This window comes from Rattus rattus, chromosome 6 (genome assembly GCF_011064425.1).
Source record: "Rattus rattus isolate New Zealand chromosome 6, Rrattus_CSIRO_v1, whole genome shotgun sequence".
Classification (NCBI taxonomy): Eukaryota; Metazoa; Chordata; class Mammalia; order Rodentia; family Muridae; genus Rattus; species Rattus rattus.
In genome coordinates, this window is record NC_046159.1 from 115,149,946 (window position 1) to 115,165,480 (window position 15,535).

At 39.9% G+C, this 15,535-nt stretch overlaps 1 protein-coding gene across 1 annotated transcript in view; it reads left to right on the forward strand.

The window, feature by feature from the left end:
* The first annotated feature begins 417 nt into the window (after positions 1 to 417).
* Positions 418 to 15,535, forward strand: part of Slc13a1 (solute carrier family 13 member 1) — a 76,339-nt gene continuing 61,221 nt past the window's right edge. Inside the window, exons 1-2 of the mRNA XM_032906871.1 lie at positions 418 to 602; positions 14,302 to 14,430. Of these exons, the coding sequence (XP_032762762.1) occupies positions 504 to 602; positions 14,302 to 14,430 (228 nt within the window). The 5' untranslated portion in view covers positions 418 to 503. The remainder of the gene's footprint in view (positions 603 to 14,301; positions 14,431 to 15,535) is intronic.

Consider the following 15,535-nt stretch of genomic DNA (forward strand, 5'->3'; position numbering starts at 1 on the left):
TAAGTGTGGACAAACTCAGTTAACTTCATGATCTGATCTTACCTTCTCCTGGTCTCTGCAGGCTATCGTCCAGTTATTGTGCAGAAAGAAAGAAAGAAAGAAAGAAAGAAAGAAAGAAAGAAAGAAAGAAAGAAAGAAAGAAAGAAAGAAAGAAAGAAAGAAAGGAAGGAAGGAAGGAAGGAAGGAAGGAAGGAAGGAAGGAAGGAAGGAAGGAGAGAAGAAAGAGGAAGAAAGAAGAAGAAAGAAAAGGAGAGGGAGAATCAGTTTTACTTTTTATAAATCACATAAGCAAATGGTCTTTGAGTCCTCAAACCACTCTTGGGCTTATCTCTTTCTTTTAATTGTGATAGTAAAACAATAAAAATGAGATTTAATTTTAACCAGCGTTGGTCTGTCTGAGGTAGTAGGTAAAGATGATGAGGTAGAGAAATATTAATCCAGCCTGGTTATTTAACATCTGCCTGAGAGTGAGGGGACACTGTTGAAGGCACCTGCTCAGGACAATGAAGCTCCTCAATTACGCTTTTGTGTATCGTCGCTTTCTCCTTGTGGTTTTCACTGTTTTGGTTTTATTGCCACTCCCCCTCATCATCCGTAGCAAGGTAAGCAAGCCTGGCATGCAGACAGGCACATGTCTTGGGCTATAGGTTGTCCTTTGATGTTGATCATGGTCTGGTTCGAAGCTGAAGGAATGGTAATACTTTGTGCTTTTTCTATACATTATACTTGTGTATTTTCCTCATGTTTTATTGGTTGGTCTTATTTGCATCTCATCATTATTAAGTGGAATAATTAGACGTAATAAGTAATGGGAATTGTTCTCCACCTGTCACCTAGATGAAAGAAAGAATAAAAGAAACACAAAGCTTTAGATCTTTCAAGTTATCAACCTCCGGGGGCATCATGGATAACGATCTCTTCCCCCAGGAATAAGCAGGAATATATTTGTATATAAAGGACTAGCAGGGATACCCAGCTCTGTGACATTGTGACATGATGTTGTTGTCAGCAACAACAAATATACTGCGTTGTATTCATAGTTATTCTAGGAGGCAGAAGAAAGACCCTGAGACTTCAGGTTATACAGCCCTAGACAGAACAATTGGCAGTGTACGGTCTAGAGATGCCTAAGAGCTGTCAGCTCTGTGTCATACAGTCAGCCACAAAACTTCCCAGAAATTTAATTTCTTTCTGGAACAGAGACATCAAAGATAGGAAGTTGTTTTTTCCAGGTTAATCAGAAAATGTAATAAGTCATAGCTTTGTTCATCTCAGATTTCAGTGTACTTACTTCAGCATACTTACGAATATCCTTCAGTTTGCTCCCGAAAATAATCAGTCTGTTAAGCCCAGAATATTAAACTCAATGAGTTTTCCATGTTTTGGTGACGCGGTCTGAACAAGCAAACAGTGAGCACCTTCTCTGTGCCAGCCACGAGTGCGACTTGGTGGTAGGAGAACGGGTGCTGGAAACGGGCTCTCTGCTCGAGATGCCATATGTAGCATTTGAAAGCTGTGCGACCTCAACAACTTACATAACCTCCCTGCGCTTCTGCTTTCTCACAAGAGCGGGGTCATAGCAGGCTTGCTGTGAGGAGTAAATGAGTAATCACTCACCAAACAGTAACCGTGGCTCTCTTAATCTCCGTCTGAGTGTAGCCTGTACAGCTAGGGAAATTCTTACCCTCCCTTGACATGCAGTCCCTCCACTCATTAGAAGAGAATCTAGCTGAAGCTCTTTTCTCATGAGGATTGTTGGACTAAAAAAATGGAACAATTACAGTACATTGGGCACTCCAGCTTCCCTCAGAAGTCTTCGCCACCTATCTGGAAATTCCCTGAAGGAGATTCATATGCATTAATAGAATGGTGTGGATGATTTTCAGCCGGATTCGATCTTTCTACTGCGGTTTCCTACACTTGATTCCCACCCATGAGACTAGGCAGCTGTGTGACCCTGGTGTGCGTACCAGATAACAGAATTGACTTGTACATACAAGGCTCTGATACAGCTCCTCCTCTCACCATTTCTAGGTCTGTTCCTCCATCTACTGTGCACAATAAACTCTTTATAAGCCCCCTGATCTTAGAAATCCGCAGATGTATCAGAATTTTCTCCTGGGCACATTTTGATTCATACATGGATGCTTGCCATAGTTTAGCATTTCTGTCTTAGTCTCAACACGGGCCCTTACTTATGGCAGGGGATACAGGAAATTAAATGACAGTCCACCCTATGCCATGACTACCCATCACCTCTGCTGGGCCTCTGACACACAGATACATCTCATTCCACTTACCATCCATAATTTTAGAGGAAATAAATACAAGCTCCCTGAGAAAGAACACAAATACATAAATAAAAAGCAATAATGTGGGTTCATGATTCACCACCAGGAAAGTGTGTCACTGCTAAGATACCTCCCTCATTGATTTTCCTTTCCCAAACATGCAATGGTAAAAGTATATTACATTTGCACATTAGCCCAAGTACACTGAGTGCAAAACAAGTAGTCTGGTATCAAGTTGTTCTTATGAATGTGTTCCGCTTTTGTTTCATTCTAATCAATTCATTTGTTAAAGTTCAATTAATTTTAATGAGGAAAAATAAGGTAACTCCATAACAGAATTTCAGTTTTTGCCGATTTTAAATAGAAACGTTACCATCAACTTTAAAGAACATTATTTAACTCTTGCAATGAAGGCAGGAAAGAAGGTATAATATTTGATAAAGGCTTACATCGACAATGGCATACATCAGTTTATGGTTACCATCCTTGTTACTGAAGTGAGGTGGCCTGCACTTGCAGACAGCAATAAGGTAACAGAGGAAATCGAGCAAAATGATAAGTCAAACTTGTCTTTTAAAAACGCAATGAATGTATGCGACATAGAACCAAGGAGTGAGGAATGGCTGGCTGAGATTTCCACTGGCTACTGGTGATTTTAGAGACCGGCCTTGCCTCCTATCTCAATTCCATCTCCAGCCAAAAATGTGTCATCAACAAAGGGATCCTCAGAGGCTTTTTAAGCAACGTGAAGAGGGAAGGAGAAAGGCTATCTGTATAGAGCACGCCTCTCTTCCGGGCACTCTGCCAAATGCTTTGCCCAAATCATTATATGTAACCTTCTAACAACCCCACAGATGATGGCTGACAGGCCAGCATTCTCATTCTGCCTCTGAAGGAACGCGTGCTCAGAGAGACAACGAACACAACAATGACCGAGAAGCTTGTTCTGAACTTGGGTTTTGTCAAAACTCAGGATGCATATGTTAACAGGTGTTGCAGACTTTTCTCAATTTCATGTTGGAAGCTTTATTCCCTGAGGGTGGTTAATCATTCATCAACACCTCAGGCCGTTCTCTACAAGATAATGCTCCCAATAAGCCAAGGAGCAAAGGAGGCGTAGCCGAACCATTTCCTTAATTAGCATCGTGCTATTTAGAGTCGTGGGGTAGAAGACGGCATTGATTCCCGACACTGGGGAAAAGTCTTTTGAGAAATGAAGCAATGAACTAGGTGTGCGCCATTTCCTGATGTCCCAGAGTCCCAGCTGTGTCACATGGTCCTGTCTCCTTGTCAGGTTACATTGACCCTTTCTCGTCCAGTGCTCACCGGGAATCACGGCACTGGGTTGGAATCGCCACGTCATCTTGTTGAATGAGAAGTTGAGGCCATGGTTTTCAGTGCTCTCATGGGAATGGGATCTTACAAGGAATGAGGTCGCGCCTTATTCCTGAAGCTTCTGCGCATAAGTCAAATAGAAGATCAGGTTTAATTTTTATCAGTTGGTTATTACTATTAATCAGTCACTCACATTTTCTTTCAGAATAAATATAGAAAGAAAAACTAGTAAAGAGCTTCGTACAATGTGGTTGCTCATGTTTTCAACATTCGTCTGAATAGCAATAGTTATTACAAGTGGTTATCTTTATCTATAGCAATTCCATGGTGGTTAGAAGTTCAGTCCTACGGCATTGCTGTAGATGTTCATCTGATAAGTGATAAGTTATACCTTCTTATGAATCTAAAGTATCAAGAATATTTTTAAATTCTCACCTAAACACAAAGGTACTCTTATTTCTTTTCCCAGTTACTACTCACTGACCAATAAAAAAGTTCTAAGGCAACTGCTGGTTTTCTTGAATTAAATAATCACGGTGAATTTTTTTCTCACTTTAAAAGAGAAATTGCCTCAATATTCCCATTCAGAAGGCTATTAACACTGCCCTAGGTGGTGTGCTGCAGTTCTATTTATATTTACTATGTAATTGTTCGTTTATGACTATTTCTAGCATTTGGCTAATTTTAATCTTTTCAGTTTGTGCTCAGTTTTATTTTTACTCTTTTATTTGTCTTACAGTGTTTTGGTTTGTTTTGGCATTACTGTTTAGGAAACATAAAAGTTAAAAGAAAGACCAGCTAGGGACCTGGCTCAATCAGTCTACTCTTTGTTTATCTTCCATGAAATCCCCAGTTCAAGGACCAGCATTGTGTAAATAAGGTATTTAGAGTCTATGCCTCTAATCCCAGCCCTTCAGAAGAGGAAGTAGGACAGGAGGTCAAGGTCAAGGCCAGCCTGGTCTTCACTATAAAAAAGTAAATAAATAAACAAGCCCAGGTTCATTGAGAAGCCGTAGGAAAAACCTGAACGGTCATATATTATCGTATTGGCTGCATTTCTCCCAAGAGTGTCTCTCTCCAGTTGTCTGATGCTTTTGCTTGAAGCCCTTTTCAAATAAAGAGACAGGAAAACAATCTAATGGTTACTCAAAAAACATTTACTAGTTGATGGATTGTAAAATCCCAACCACATTCATTTTTCTCTTTAGTATTTCCATTTTATTTTTTAAAAACAAATATATATATTTACATCAAGATGGACTCCAAAGGAGAAGAACACAGGAGAATCAAGATATAAGTATACACCTCAAACGTGTGTGTGCTGTTAGCTGCTTTCCTGTTCTATCTCTCTTCTACCACTGAGTACGTTGTCTTTCCATCTAAATCTTCCTCTCTCCATTCATCTCCCATTCTCCATTCTCACTGTACTCTCTCCTTGAGACAACAATCTTCCTCTCTATCCATACATCATCTTTTCATGCCCCTTCTTCCAAAATCTCGCCAGGGTACTGATTTCAAAATGCCAACTTGATCTGTTAGGATCACTGGACAAACATCTTTTACACTGATGGAAAGTTTCAACTTTGACATTTGTCCTAATAACTTCCCATATCTACCTTTCACCCTCATTCTTTGTGGTCCCCAGAATACCAGTGACTATTCCTAATGCTCTCTCTTTGCTCAGGCTATAATCTCTTACTGCCTTCTAATTTGCCCTGCCTTCCTTGAAGAGAGCAATGCAAACTGAGAATCTTCATGGCTGCTGGTGTTTCATGATAGCCATGTTGGCCCTGTTGTAGTGTGTATTCCATGTGGTGATTATCTTTGCCATCCTCTGCAGACTGTTAATGCCTTAAGAGGATCATGCAGATTAATCTGTGTTTTCTTAGCCCCAAATACAGGGCTTGTCACACACAGAGTAGATGACTACATTGAGTGAGCAAATAAATGGTACTCGTGTGACAGAAGGATATGGAATTTCTATGAGCTATAAGGTATAAGAGAGTGATTGGAGGAGAAGGCTTCTAGTACAGAGAAAGGAGTAGTGAAGAGAACATGGGTGTATGGAAGGTGCCTGACTCACAAAGCTCATTTTCCCTTCTGGGATAGGATTTTGTACCTTGCTTGATAAACATGACAAATGTGACAGCTCATAATAATCAGCCTCATAGTAATTATTAGAAACAGTCAATATCTCCTTTCTGCAGTTGAACAAACTTAGGTTAAAAATTATCCAAAGTCACAGGAACTTATAAAGCAGACTGCCTGAATCCCAAACCCACAGAGGACAGCCTTTTTGTGCTGTAATTTTTTTTTTAAATTTTTATATTAGCACACAAGGTATTAGAAACTCCAAAGGTCACAGAGCATGGTGGTATTTTGTATTGTGTTTTTTTAATTTTTAAATTTGATACAGGGTATTAGAACCATTATGGCATTTTCTTCTACTAAAACCCACTTTGTTAGACAATGATGACATTGTTCTGGAATAGTGTTTGCACCAGATCCTGAAAAGGTATGCGTAAGTTTCTGCACTTAAAATGCCCCCGAGTGCTCACTGAGGTGCAGACCCTGGTCTTGTAACTATTGCACAAGAGCCTTGACCCATGATATATTCTTAAGGTGTCAAGAAATACAGGTCAGTTACTATAAGCTTCTGAGACACATGGATACTGACCATGGGTTAGCCTCACCCGTCTCCCATTACCTAAATAATTCTTACACGTTTTCTAAGAGATTTTGACTTTCCACCCATGGCCCATTTCCCTCATCTATAAAATGAAGAAAATTCTCTTTTAACACTTTGAGATACTGTCTACAGATCAGCTGCCCTAGACTCAGCTCAGATTCTTCTGTAAAATCCCAGCTTCTGGACATGGTTAGCAAAGCCCTCAGGCAATAAGGATCTTAATTCACGGATTTCATCTTAATGCATAAAATGTAGAACAGTGGTTATTTCCAACTTGACGGTGTGGAGGTGGGGTGGGAGTGCGATGAAAGCCACGCCTCTAGGGAGCTAGCTAGATGTTGAAGTTCAATGAAACGGGGAGTTAAAAATATCCCTGATACCTGGCAGAGTGAAGCCACCAACTGTCTCTCTCTGCTCTCTGTTTTTAAAGTCTAAACTCTAACCAGAGATGCTATTTTCCCCTGACGGTAACATTGAGCTCCATACCTTCCATTTTCAAAGATACCTTCATCTTCTATCTTGGTATCTTCCATCTTCAAACTTATCAAGCTTTGTGTTTGTTTATATGGATTGAGCCTTGATTAGTCGCCACTGCAGTGTGGCAAGTATTTCCGAAACCATGCAAAACTCTGTCAGGTTCTGCCAGGTAACAATGCTTCCCTTATAGCACAGAGATTTACGTAGAATGCATTTTCTTCCTCCTTTCTTATTTGCTTTCTGTGCTCTCCAGAAAATTAGTTGTCATGAGTGAGATTGATCTGTTTCCCTTTCTTACCCACATAAAGACCACACCCACAGCCCACTATCCGTCACTGTGTCCTTTAAAAAGGAAAAGGATGAAAAACTATTTAAAAGAGAATGTATGTGTCATTTTCATCTGGAGCTACCATTTAAAAGATAACCAAAGTGATTTTTAAACATAATAGCCACATTTCCCAAGGTAATATGAGAACATTGGGAAAGGGGAAAAACATTCCAATTGCCTCGTGATAACTACGTTTGCCTTGGCTGTTCTTAGACAAGACAGAACAAAGATGTTCTTAAATCAAGACTGGGGATGTGGGAGAACGTCAACTGTGAGGACTCACCTCTGCACATAAATATTTTAGTTATAATTCTTTTGGTTAGAGAGATGAGGATGCTGGGGGGAAATGGAAAGATACTATCTCAACTGGGGGGAGTGTCCAGGCTTAAGCAAGTAGAAAAGAGAAAAAAAGAGGGACAAAGTGACGGATTTCTAAGGCTAAGGATCTTGTGCTTAGATTGACAAAGAGTGCTTTGTGTAAGTATCAAAATAAATTAGCAAACATAATACTAGAATAGAGATAGAATAGTCAACAGTTCCCATAAAGGATTCTGGGATCAGATCCAGCTCAGCACCAGAAACTAAGGGCAGAAGAGAGATTCTTTAATTCATGAAAGACAAAAGGAGGAAGATGGGCCACTGTTTCTGGTCCGTAGGAAACAGGCTTTTCCAGTTTCCCCTGGCCAGAAAGAACCACATACCAGCTCCCTTATTTAGTCACAGGTGCCATTTGGTCACAGTAGCAAGATTAGGACTCTCAGCTGACAGAATCTTATCTAAGGACCAAGGAAGGTAAGAATGAAACTCGTAGAGCAGGAAGATAAGTATAGAAAGAGAAAGCACACAAATAAAATAATTGTAAAGTTCCTTTTGTGTATATGAGTTCAAAGTTAAACATTTGGTATTAGGAAAACAATTTGGAGGTGGGCGGGTAACTTCCCCAGGGAAGACTATTTCCCAGCATTCCTTAGTTACCTGTAATTCTTTGTCCAGGGTTAAAGCATCCTGGTCTTTTTCTCTTTTCATGGTAGCATGTCCACTGGTGTCATCATGCTTGTTCAGACCTTACTTAGACGGTCATGTTAATGAGACTTCATTGAATGTAACTTCTCTGACATCTCTATGACACAAAGCCTCACAGCAAACTTCTTGTTTCTCTGGCTCTTACAATCTTTCCACCCCTTTTTCTGTAATCTGAGGTACAGGAATTGTTCTGTAGATGGATTTATAGCAGGTTGTATCAATATGCTTAGGAATATATATGCATATAGATGTGTTTATGTGTATAATTATGCAGCAAAATTTAAAGACAAAGAGACCATGAAGTTCAGACATAACAAGGGAGGTACGTTGAAAGGGTTGGGGAGAGGGATGGGGAAGAAAAAGCAATGTAATTATGATTTAATTTTTAATTGTATATAAAATAAGCAAAACAACTACTACTTAGGATACTTCTGAAAGCTTCAAAAATGTACTACAATAATTATTGCCCATGAGAATGAGTAGTAAAAAGGAGCAAGGTTGGGCCCTCCTTAGTCTCTGGCTTCTTATTTGCCCCAATCATGTCTCTTTACATGTCCTTCCCTCATTGTGATAGCAACCACCACAAGATGCTCATGAGACTCAAGAAGACCACCCAGTCCTGGGTATTTCCATTTTAACAAGGGGAAACAGAACAACACATGGGCTGTAGACGAGTGTGAGGAGTACAAGAAGGCCTAGGATGAAACTGTGATTCTATATCTTATTTTTCAAGTAAAGCTCAAGTCTATTAAGGCAAGTTTGAGGAAAAATAAGGCAATACTAAATAGATCAGAAACCTTGTTGGAAAAGCCATAGAGATTAAAAGAATGGTAATACCGTAAGAAACATTTTGGAGAAGCAGTACTAGGGAAGGGGATTGTTTTGTATCAACAACAATACTGTACAAATTATACAAATAATAAATATAAGATACAAAATTAGTATAACTAACTTTTAGGAACATGGAAAAAGCTAAAAAAAAGTGTTTAAATGGATTCTTCCATCAAAAACTGTTGCTATTGTTTTCTGTTCTAGGATTGAAAGTCTTTTTCCTATATCCATATGGAGCCGAGGTACAAAGATGTTCAGAGCTATACAGTATTGAAAAATTAAGGAGGGTTAGAAAGCTATACACATAAATGCTAATATATTCCTTAGCAAGGAAAATTTGATCCACTTAAAAATGAATTTAAAAATAGTTTTACATATATTAGTATACATGTGCTTGCAATGTCAAATACTGAGTGAAAAAGTCACAAAACAATACTTAAGTAAAGCATTTTAATTTTAAAAGTGCATATTGAGCTTGGAGAGATGGCTCAGAGGGTGTAGTGCTCACTGTGCAAGCATGAGTCTCTGAGTTTGGGTCGCCAGCCATCATGGGTGGTGGTAAGTACCTGCAGCCCCTGTGCCGGGAGATAGAAACAGGAGGATACAACAGGCCATCTGGCTAGCCCAGACGTTGAGCTCCAGGTTCACTAAGAGCCTGGCAAAAACAGGGAAGAGAAGTGGTTGAGAAAGACATTATAATGTGAACCTCTGACCTCCACACATGACTGCACAGGCAAGGGCACTCGTACACACATTTGCACACATGCAGATGCCACACACAAAGAAGAGAAAAAATATGGTCATTAAATACCAATGGACTGCAAGACAAAGATCGCAAAGCACAGGTGGAAGGAGACAAGCCACAAGCTAGACATAGGCAAACCTTGGGGACGAGTAAAGGGAAAGAACGTGGGGAAGTGACTCTGACGAGTTCTTCACAGAAACGTTTCCTATCTTAGAAAAATAAAGTAAATGAGACAGAATATCTATATTTGTTCAATATGACAAAATAAACAACTATATCTGTTATGTAATTTTTCTAACGGCCCTAAATATTTTAGAATTCGGAAGGCTGGTTTAAAACAGATGGCTCTGATTCTTTAACACTTTGGCGTTTTTAATAAAAAGGAAAAGTGTCTTCCCATAACATTTCCGTTAGTGGGAGAGACCCTTCCTGGAGCAGGCAAAGTCAGAGATGCTCAAGGGTAGTCCAGGGAGGTCTAGGAGCTCATAGGTAGACATCTTAGATTAAGGGACAGTGCATCTGTGTCATTTTGATCTAATGGAATATCTGATGACCACATAATGAGCAGTCTCCTCTGCTTGAATGAGGGTCTTGTTTCCTGAAACAAATAATATACCCAAAAAAGTGGGCTATCTAGAGACTTTTGGACATGTGGGTGGCATCGTTGGTCCTGATGAGGTTTGTGAGTAATTTTTGTCTTCCTTTTTCTTCCTCTCCTTCCTCTTTTCACTCCTTCTCCACCTTCATTCTGCTCACTTCGCATAATGGCATTTTGAAAAAAGGTATCACGGATTTTTAAAAGCATTTTGTAAAGTCCGTGATAGTCATACTTTCAAATATGTCTTCCTTTCCTGCATTTTCTGTCACAATATGTAAACAAGATAAAAAATAGCTATTACTCTGGTTTCTGTCTCTCTATTCACAGATTTATAATAGTAAAAGATTTTTCTAACTCCAGAACAGAATTTGGATTAAAATGCATGCTTGTCTTGGTTGTAGGTTATTATAACAACATGACAAGCATTGCAAACTTCTAGCAGACCTTGGAGGGTGGGTGGGCTTGAGATGGGGAAGAGCAATTCCCTCAGTCTACTTTGACAAGGGTGACTATTTCCTCCTTTTCTAGACTTTGAGTTTACTCCACTCATGGCAAATTCCTACAAATCATAGCAAGTTAGTTTATAGAGACAACAGAAGCAGGGCACAGTGATAATCCCATGAATTACTCATATAAAAAATGTTGCGTTCAAATTATCATTGTGGGAAAGTTCATGAATGGTATGTAATTTTGAACTGCACAGAGCAGGATGTCAGACTTTCCAAATAGTTTACAGATCGAGGGATTTCACTTAGCAGATGGATATTCCCTGCAAGCAAGATTCTGAACCAAGAAGAAAACATTGAGTGTTCGTATACCCCACAGCTTTTTGATCTTTACCCTAAAGAAAAATCACTAGGTTACCTTGAAAATATTGGTCTTGTTTCAGTATATCCAAGAACAGGCATACATTTCTTGCAAGTTCCCGGAGGATCCAAGTGTTGCTGGATTATGTGCGATATATGCAGAGACAGTCATTGAGCAAATATGATAACTCGGGGATAGGGAAACAAGTAAGAAAGTCAGAACAAGTAGGGAACGGTTTGTTTCTGACATTCCACTCAAATGCTAGCTAAAGACAGGAAGGGAAGAGAAGGAGGGAGTATGGAGGAGCGATACAGAACTAGAAGGCAGCTGTCACTTTCTAACGTATAAGTTTCAAAGAATCTGGAGAATTGTCGCCCTGTACAATATAATACTAATGTTACCCAGTCTCTCATTTGTTAAGGGAAGGATGAAAATTCATTGTTTTAATTCTACTGATTCATACATCTCAAGTCAAATTTGTACTTATACACAAATATAGAGAAATACAAGCATTGTGAGTCAAAGAAATTGAATTTTCTTGTTAGGCTTTCAGGTACTTCAAATCATTAAGTAAGGTAAAAGGCACAGAATTTGAGCACACTCGGGTGTAAAGAGGCCCTTCAGGAAATACTGAAGCCTACGGGGAGACCGCCGGACAAATGTTATAAATTAGAGTATGATGTAAAGTGAGAAACGAAGGTCAGATCCAAACATCAAAATGTTGTAAAAAGGAGACTTATTTGTTTGTCTTGACAGTCTTGCTATGTAGATCTTGCTAGATGTGTACATGCTGCATAGATCAGGCTAGTTTCAATCTCGTAGCATCCCTCCTCCTCCTCCTCCTGCCTCAGTCTCCCACATACTGGCACTAAGGGTGTGTGCCACCATGTCTGGCTCAAATGTGTCTTCACGAATAGAGAACGGATGTCAAAAATTATTTGGATAAGTCTGATTATAGAGTAAAGGTGATTAAACACAGGATAAAAATTCTGAATTATCACAAACATAATAATAAGACAACAGAAAGGTGCTGACTCCAGTCAGAGCTTCGTTGGTACATGAAAATCTTCCAGGAAAAGCAATCATTCGGCAACTGAAACTTCTGTAGCCAATGCTGCCCCTTCTGAGTAGATCAGGGCTGTTGGGGTAAAATCCTAGCCTATGGCAGAAGCTAGAGGTGGTAACCAGAACCCACCAGCCTCATTTGAATTTCCTCTTATTCTTTTCTGATGCAGATCATTATATGTGGGTGCTCTAAAGTGTTTTCTGGATGAACAGGCTTTTAATTTAGCTTCACGGAAGAAATGATAAAATCATAGAAAATGATCTGGTCTTGGAACAAGCTTCCCTCTAATGGACTTGGATGGCGGCAGAAGGGCAGATTTGTGACTTAATGTAGGAACAATAAATAATATCAAGAGATGGGTTGGTCAGAACTAGGGAGCATGATAGTCAAGGGACCCATGTTGTCTTTGAAACCTATCTTCTTCCAAAATATGGCAGAAAATATAAAGCTATAAGGAAAAGTTTTGGGGAGGGCATCTGTGGATTATCATTAAAAGAAAATACTCCACTTTCCCTCCACACTGGCATTTTAAATTAAACTCTTGCTCACAAATTCTCTCCAGAGTTGTTTAGAAGGATTCAGCCAAGGCTCTGCTTTATTTTGCTTTTTTATTGTTTGTCAAGACTACAGAGGCAGACTCTGTAAAAACTGTCAACATCAAAATACCTTTATTCTTTTTCCTTTAAAAATATAACACAATGAAGATACAGCAGAGTCTGGACTTATTAAGAATCTCTTAGATTCGCTGAAAGAGCAAGGTTCTGAGGAGCAAAAGCCCATCCCCGAGGATTCAGCTGGATCCTGGTGAATCATAGACAGGAAAGCTGGATATTGTGCAGGCCTAAAGAAAAGACCTCATCAAAACCCTAGCCACTGTCTCGGTAAATTTCCAAATGCAACCCAGAGTTCTCAGACAGCAAGAAGCACGAGAAAGAGAAGCAGCAAGGCAGTGGATGACAGCATTTATTGATTGTTGAGCACATTTCAGGTGATTGTGTAGCAAATTATACAAGTCTCAGATGTAGAAACTTAGAGTTGTGGATAAAACAAAGCAACAGATTTAACTAGCGTTAAGATACACATCCAGAGCATGTCCAATACAGAGGTCAGTGCTAGCAGCAAACCACCGAACTGAGACCAGGACCCCCTTGGGGGGAATTAGAGAAAGGATTGAAGGGGCCGATGGAGCTTGCAAGCCCATAAGAACAACAATGCCAACAACCAGAGATTCCAGGAACTAAAACCACTACCGAAAGACTATACATGGACTGACCCAGGGCTCCAACTGCACATGTAGCAGAGAATAGACTTGCTGGGGGCACCAGAGGAAGGGGAAGCCCTTGGTTCTGCCAAGGTTGGATCCCCAGTGCTGGGGGATGGTGGGAGGCCGGGAGGTAAGGGGGATGAATTGGGGGGAATACCCTTACGGGAGAGGGGATGGGAGGGTGGCTTATGGACAGGAAACTGGAAAAGGGAATAACATTTGAAATGTAAGTAAAGAAATACATCTAATAAAAAATTTTTAAAAAAGATTCTTTTTGAGTCTCTGTGTTGTCCACAGTACCTCGACTGCCATCCTCACAAACACAAGCTGGACACCTCTGTATTCCCATGCTTAGAAGCTGGATTCAGGCTCAATCTTCTTGCTGCGCTAGCTCTGACTTCTCACATTGGTTAAAATTGCGGATGCCGGTCCTACCCATACAGGCACTGCAATTAAAAGATGAGAGGAATAGAATTTAAAAAGAGGTCCATCATGAGGAAGTGTCCGCAGTCTGCCTAGCTCTGGATTCCAACAACATTCAGTACATCTGAGACGCCAAATGAGAGTGTAGCTAGACATCAAACTTGAGTACAGAAAATGGACACTAAGACGATGTGATTGGAAGGAAATATGAAAGGAAGCAGGAAAGTTTTCCAGGTTTTCACTTCCACCTTTATTAACTTTTGCTTCAAACCCCCTAAAAATAACTATTTGGTGATAACTTAATGCAGAAAATTTCACAGCTCCTTCCCCCCTAAGGACCACCCAGAAAGAGTGGTCATGATTTGAAGGGTGATTTGGGACGGCCATTTTTTTCTACCTTAAGCCTTGTCTTGGTTCTTTGCAGGAAGCAGAATGTGCCTACATCCTCTTTGTTATTGCCATATTTTGGATCACGGAAGCCTTGCCCCTGTCAATCACAGCTCTACTGCCTGGGTTAATGTTCCCCATGTTTGGAATCATGCCTTCTACACATGTAAGTTCTTCAAATGCTGTTAAATTTTAATCACTTTTTTTATTTGTGTGGTGACATCATTTGAGAAAAGTTGTCTTCGAAGGGAGCCGTGATCCTGATACAAGGCTTCTTTGTAAGTGTTCCAAACGTTCGAGTATTCCTTCTCTGAGATTTTGCATGTCTATCTGCAGTGAACAAATAGGTTATAGCTTCTTGAGTCGTGTGTGTCTATAGAAGAAATGTGACCAAATTTTCTTGCTGACATTTATACCTGGTTCCTTTCTCCCAACAAAAGGGGCCATTCATTCACATCCTGAGTAAACTTGTACAATTCCCCAATTCCACAGAATTTGAAATGACAGTGTTTTTAAAAAAAAGAAAAAAGAAAAAAAGGGGGGGGCACAATTTGTGCTTTCAATGAAGGAAAAAGCTCCCTGGTTTTCTTTCCCAGAAACCTGGTATTTCAAAAGATAAAGCCAAATTAGCTTTCATATGCTTTTCCAATTTGTTCTTGCTGAGAGGAGTTTACACTCATGCTGAGAACTGTTTTGTTTTTTTTTTAACCTCTATGTAGTCTAAGGGTACCCATCTAAAGAAAATAAATTCAGTTTCTCCTTAAATACATGAAACACCCTGAAACCAGAACACTTATCTCCATTCAGTTTCCAGGCAGCAAATAAATGACTGCCTAAAGTGCTTACAACTTTAGAGGAGCCCTCAAGTTCACACGGTCAGTCAGTGCACTCGGCCTTTCTTTCTGCCTTCTGCTTGGGTCTAGCACCATTGTCTGGATGCTGACACACCTTTCATGCGGATGGAGATTTTTCTTTCCAACTAGTCTCGGTTAAGTTCTTCCTACAAGAGGAGTTGTTCCTACTTCATTTGCACATAGTTCTTCTCCAAGGAGGAGTCAAACTTCCCTTTGTACTTATCATCCTGTCTGTCCCTCTTTTCATGCTAATCTGGATCTTACTCCCAAATTTTCTTCTCTTCTTTCTAATTGCAATTGTCTTGGAGAAGAGTGAGGCAAGGGTCATCCTTCAGTTGTTCTTCCCTCTAGGCTGAGGTTCAGCTTCTGAGGAATCTGGAGCCTAAAAATATTAGGTTGTCTAACATATGGAGGGTG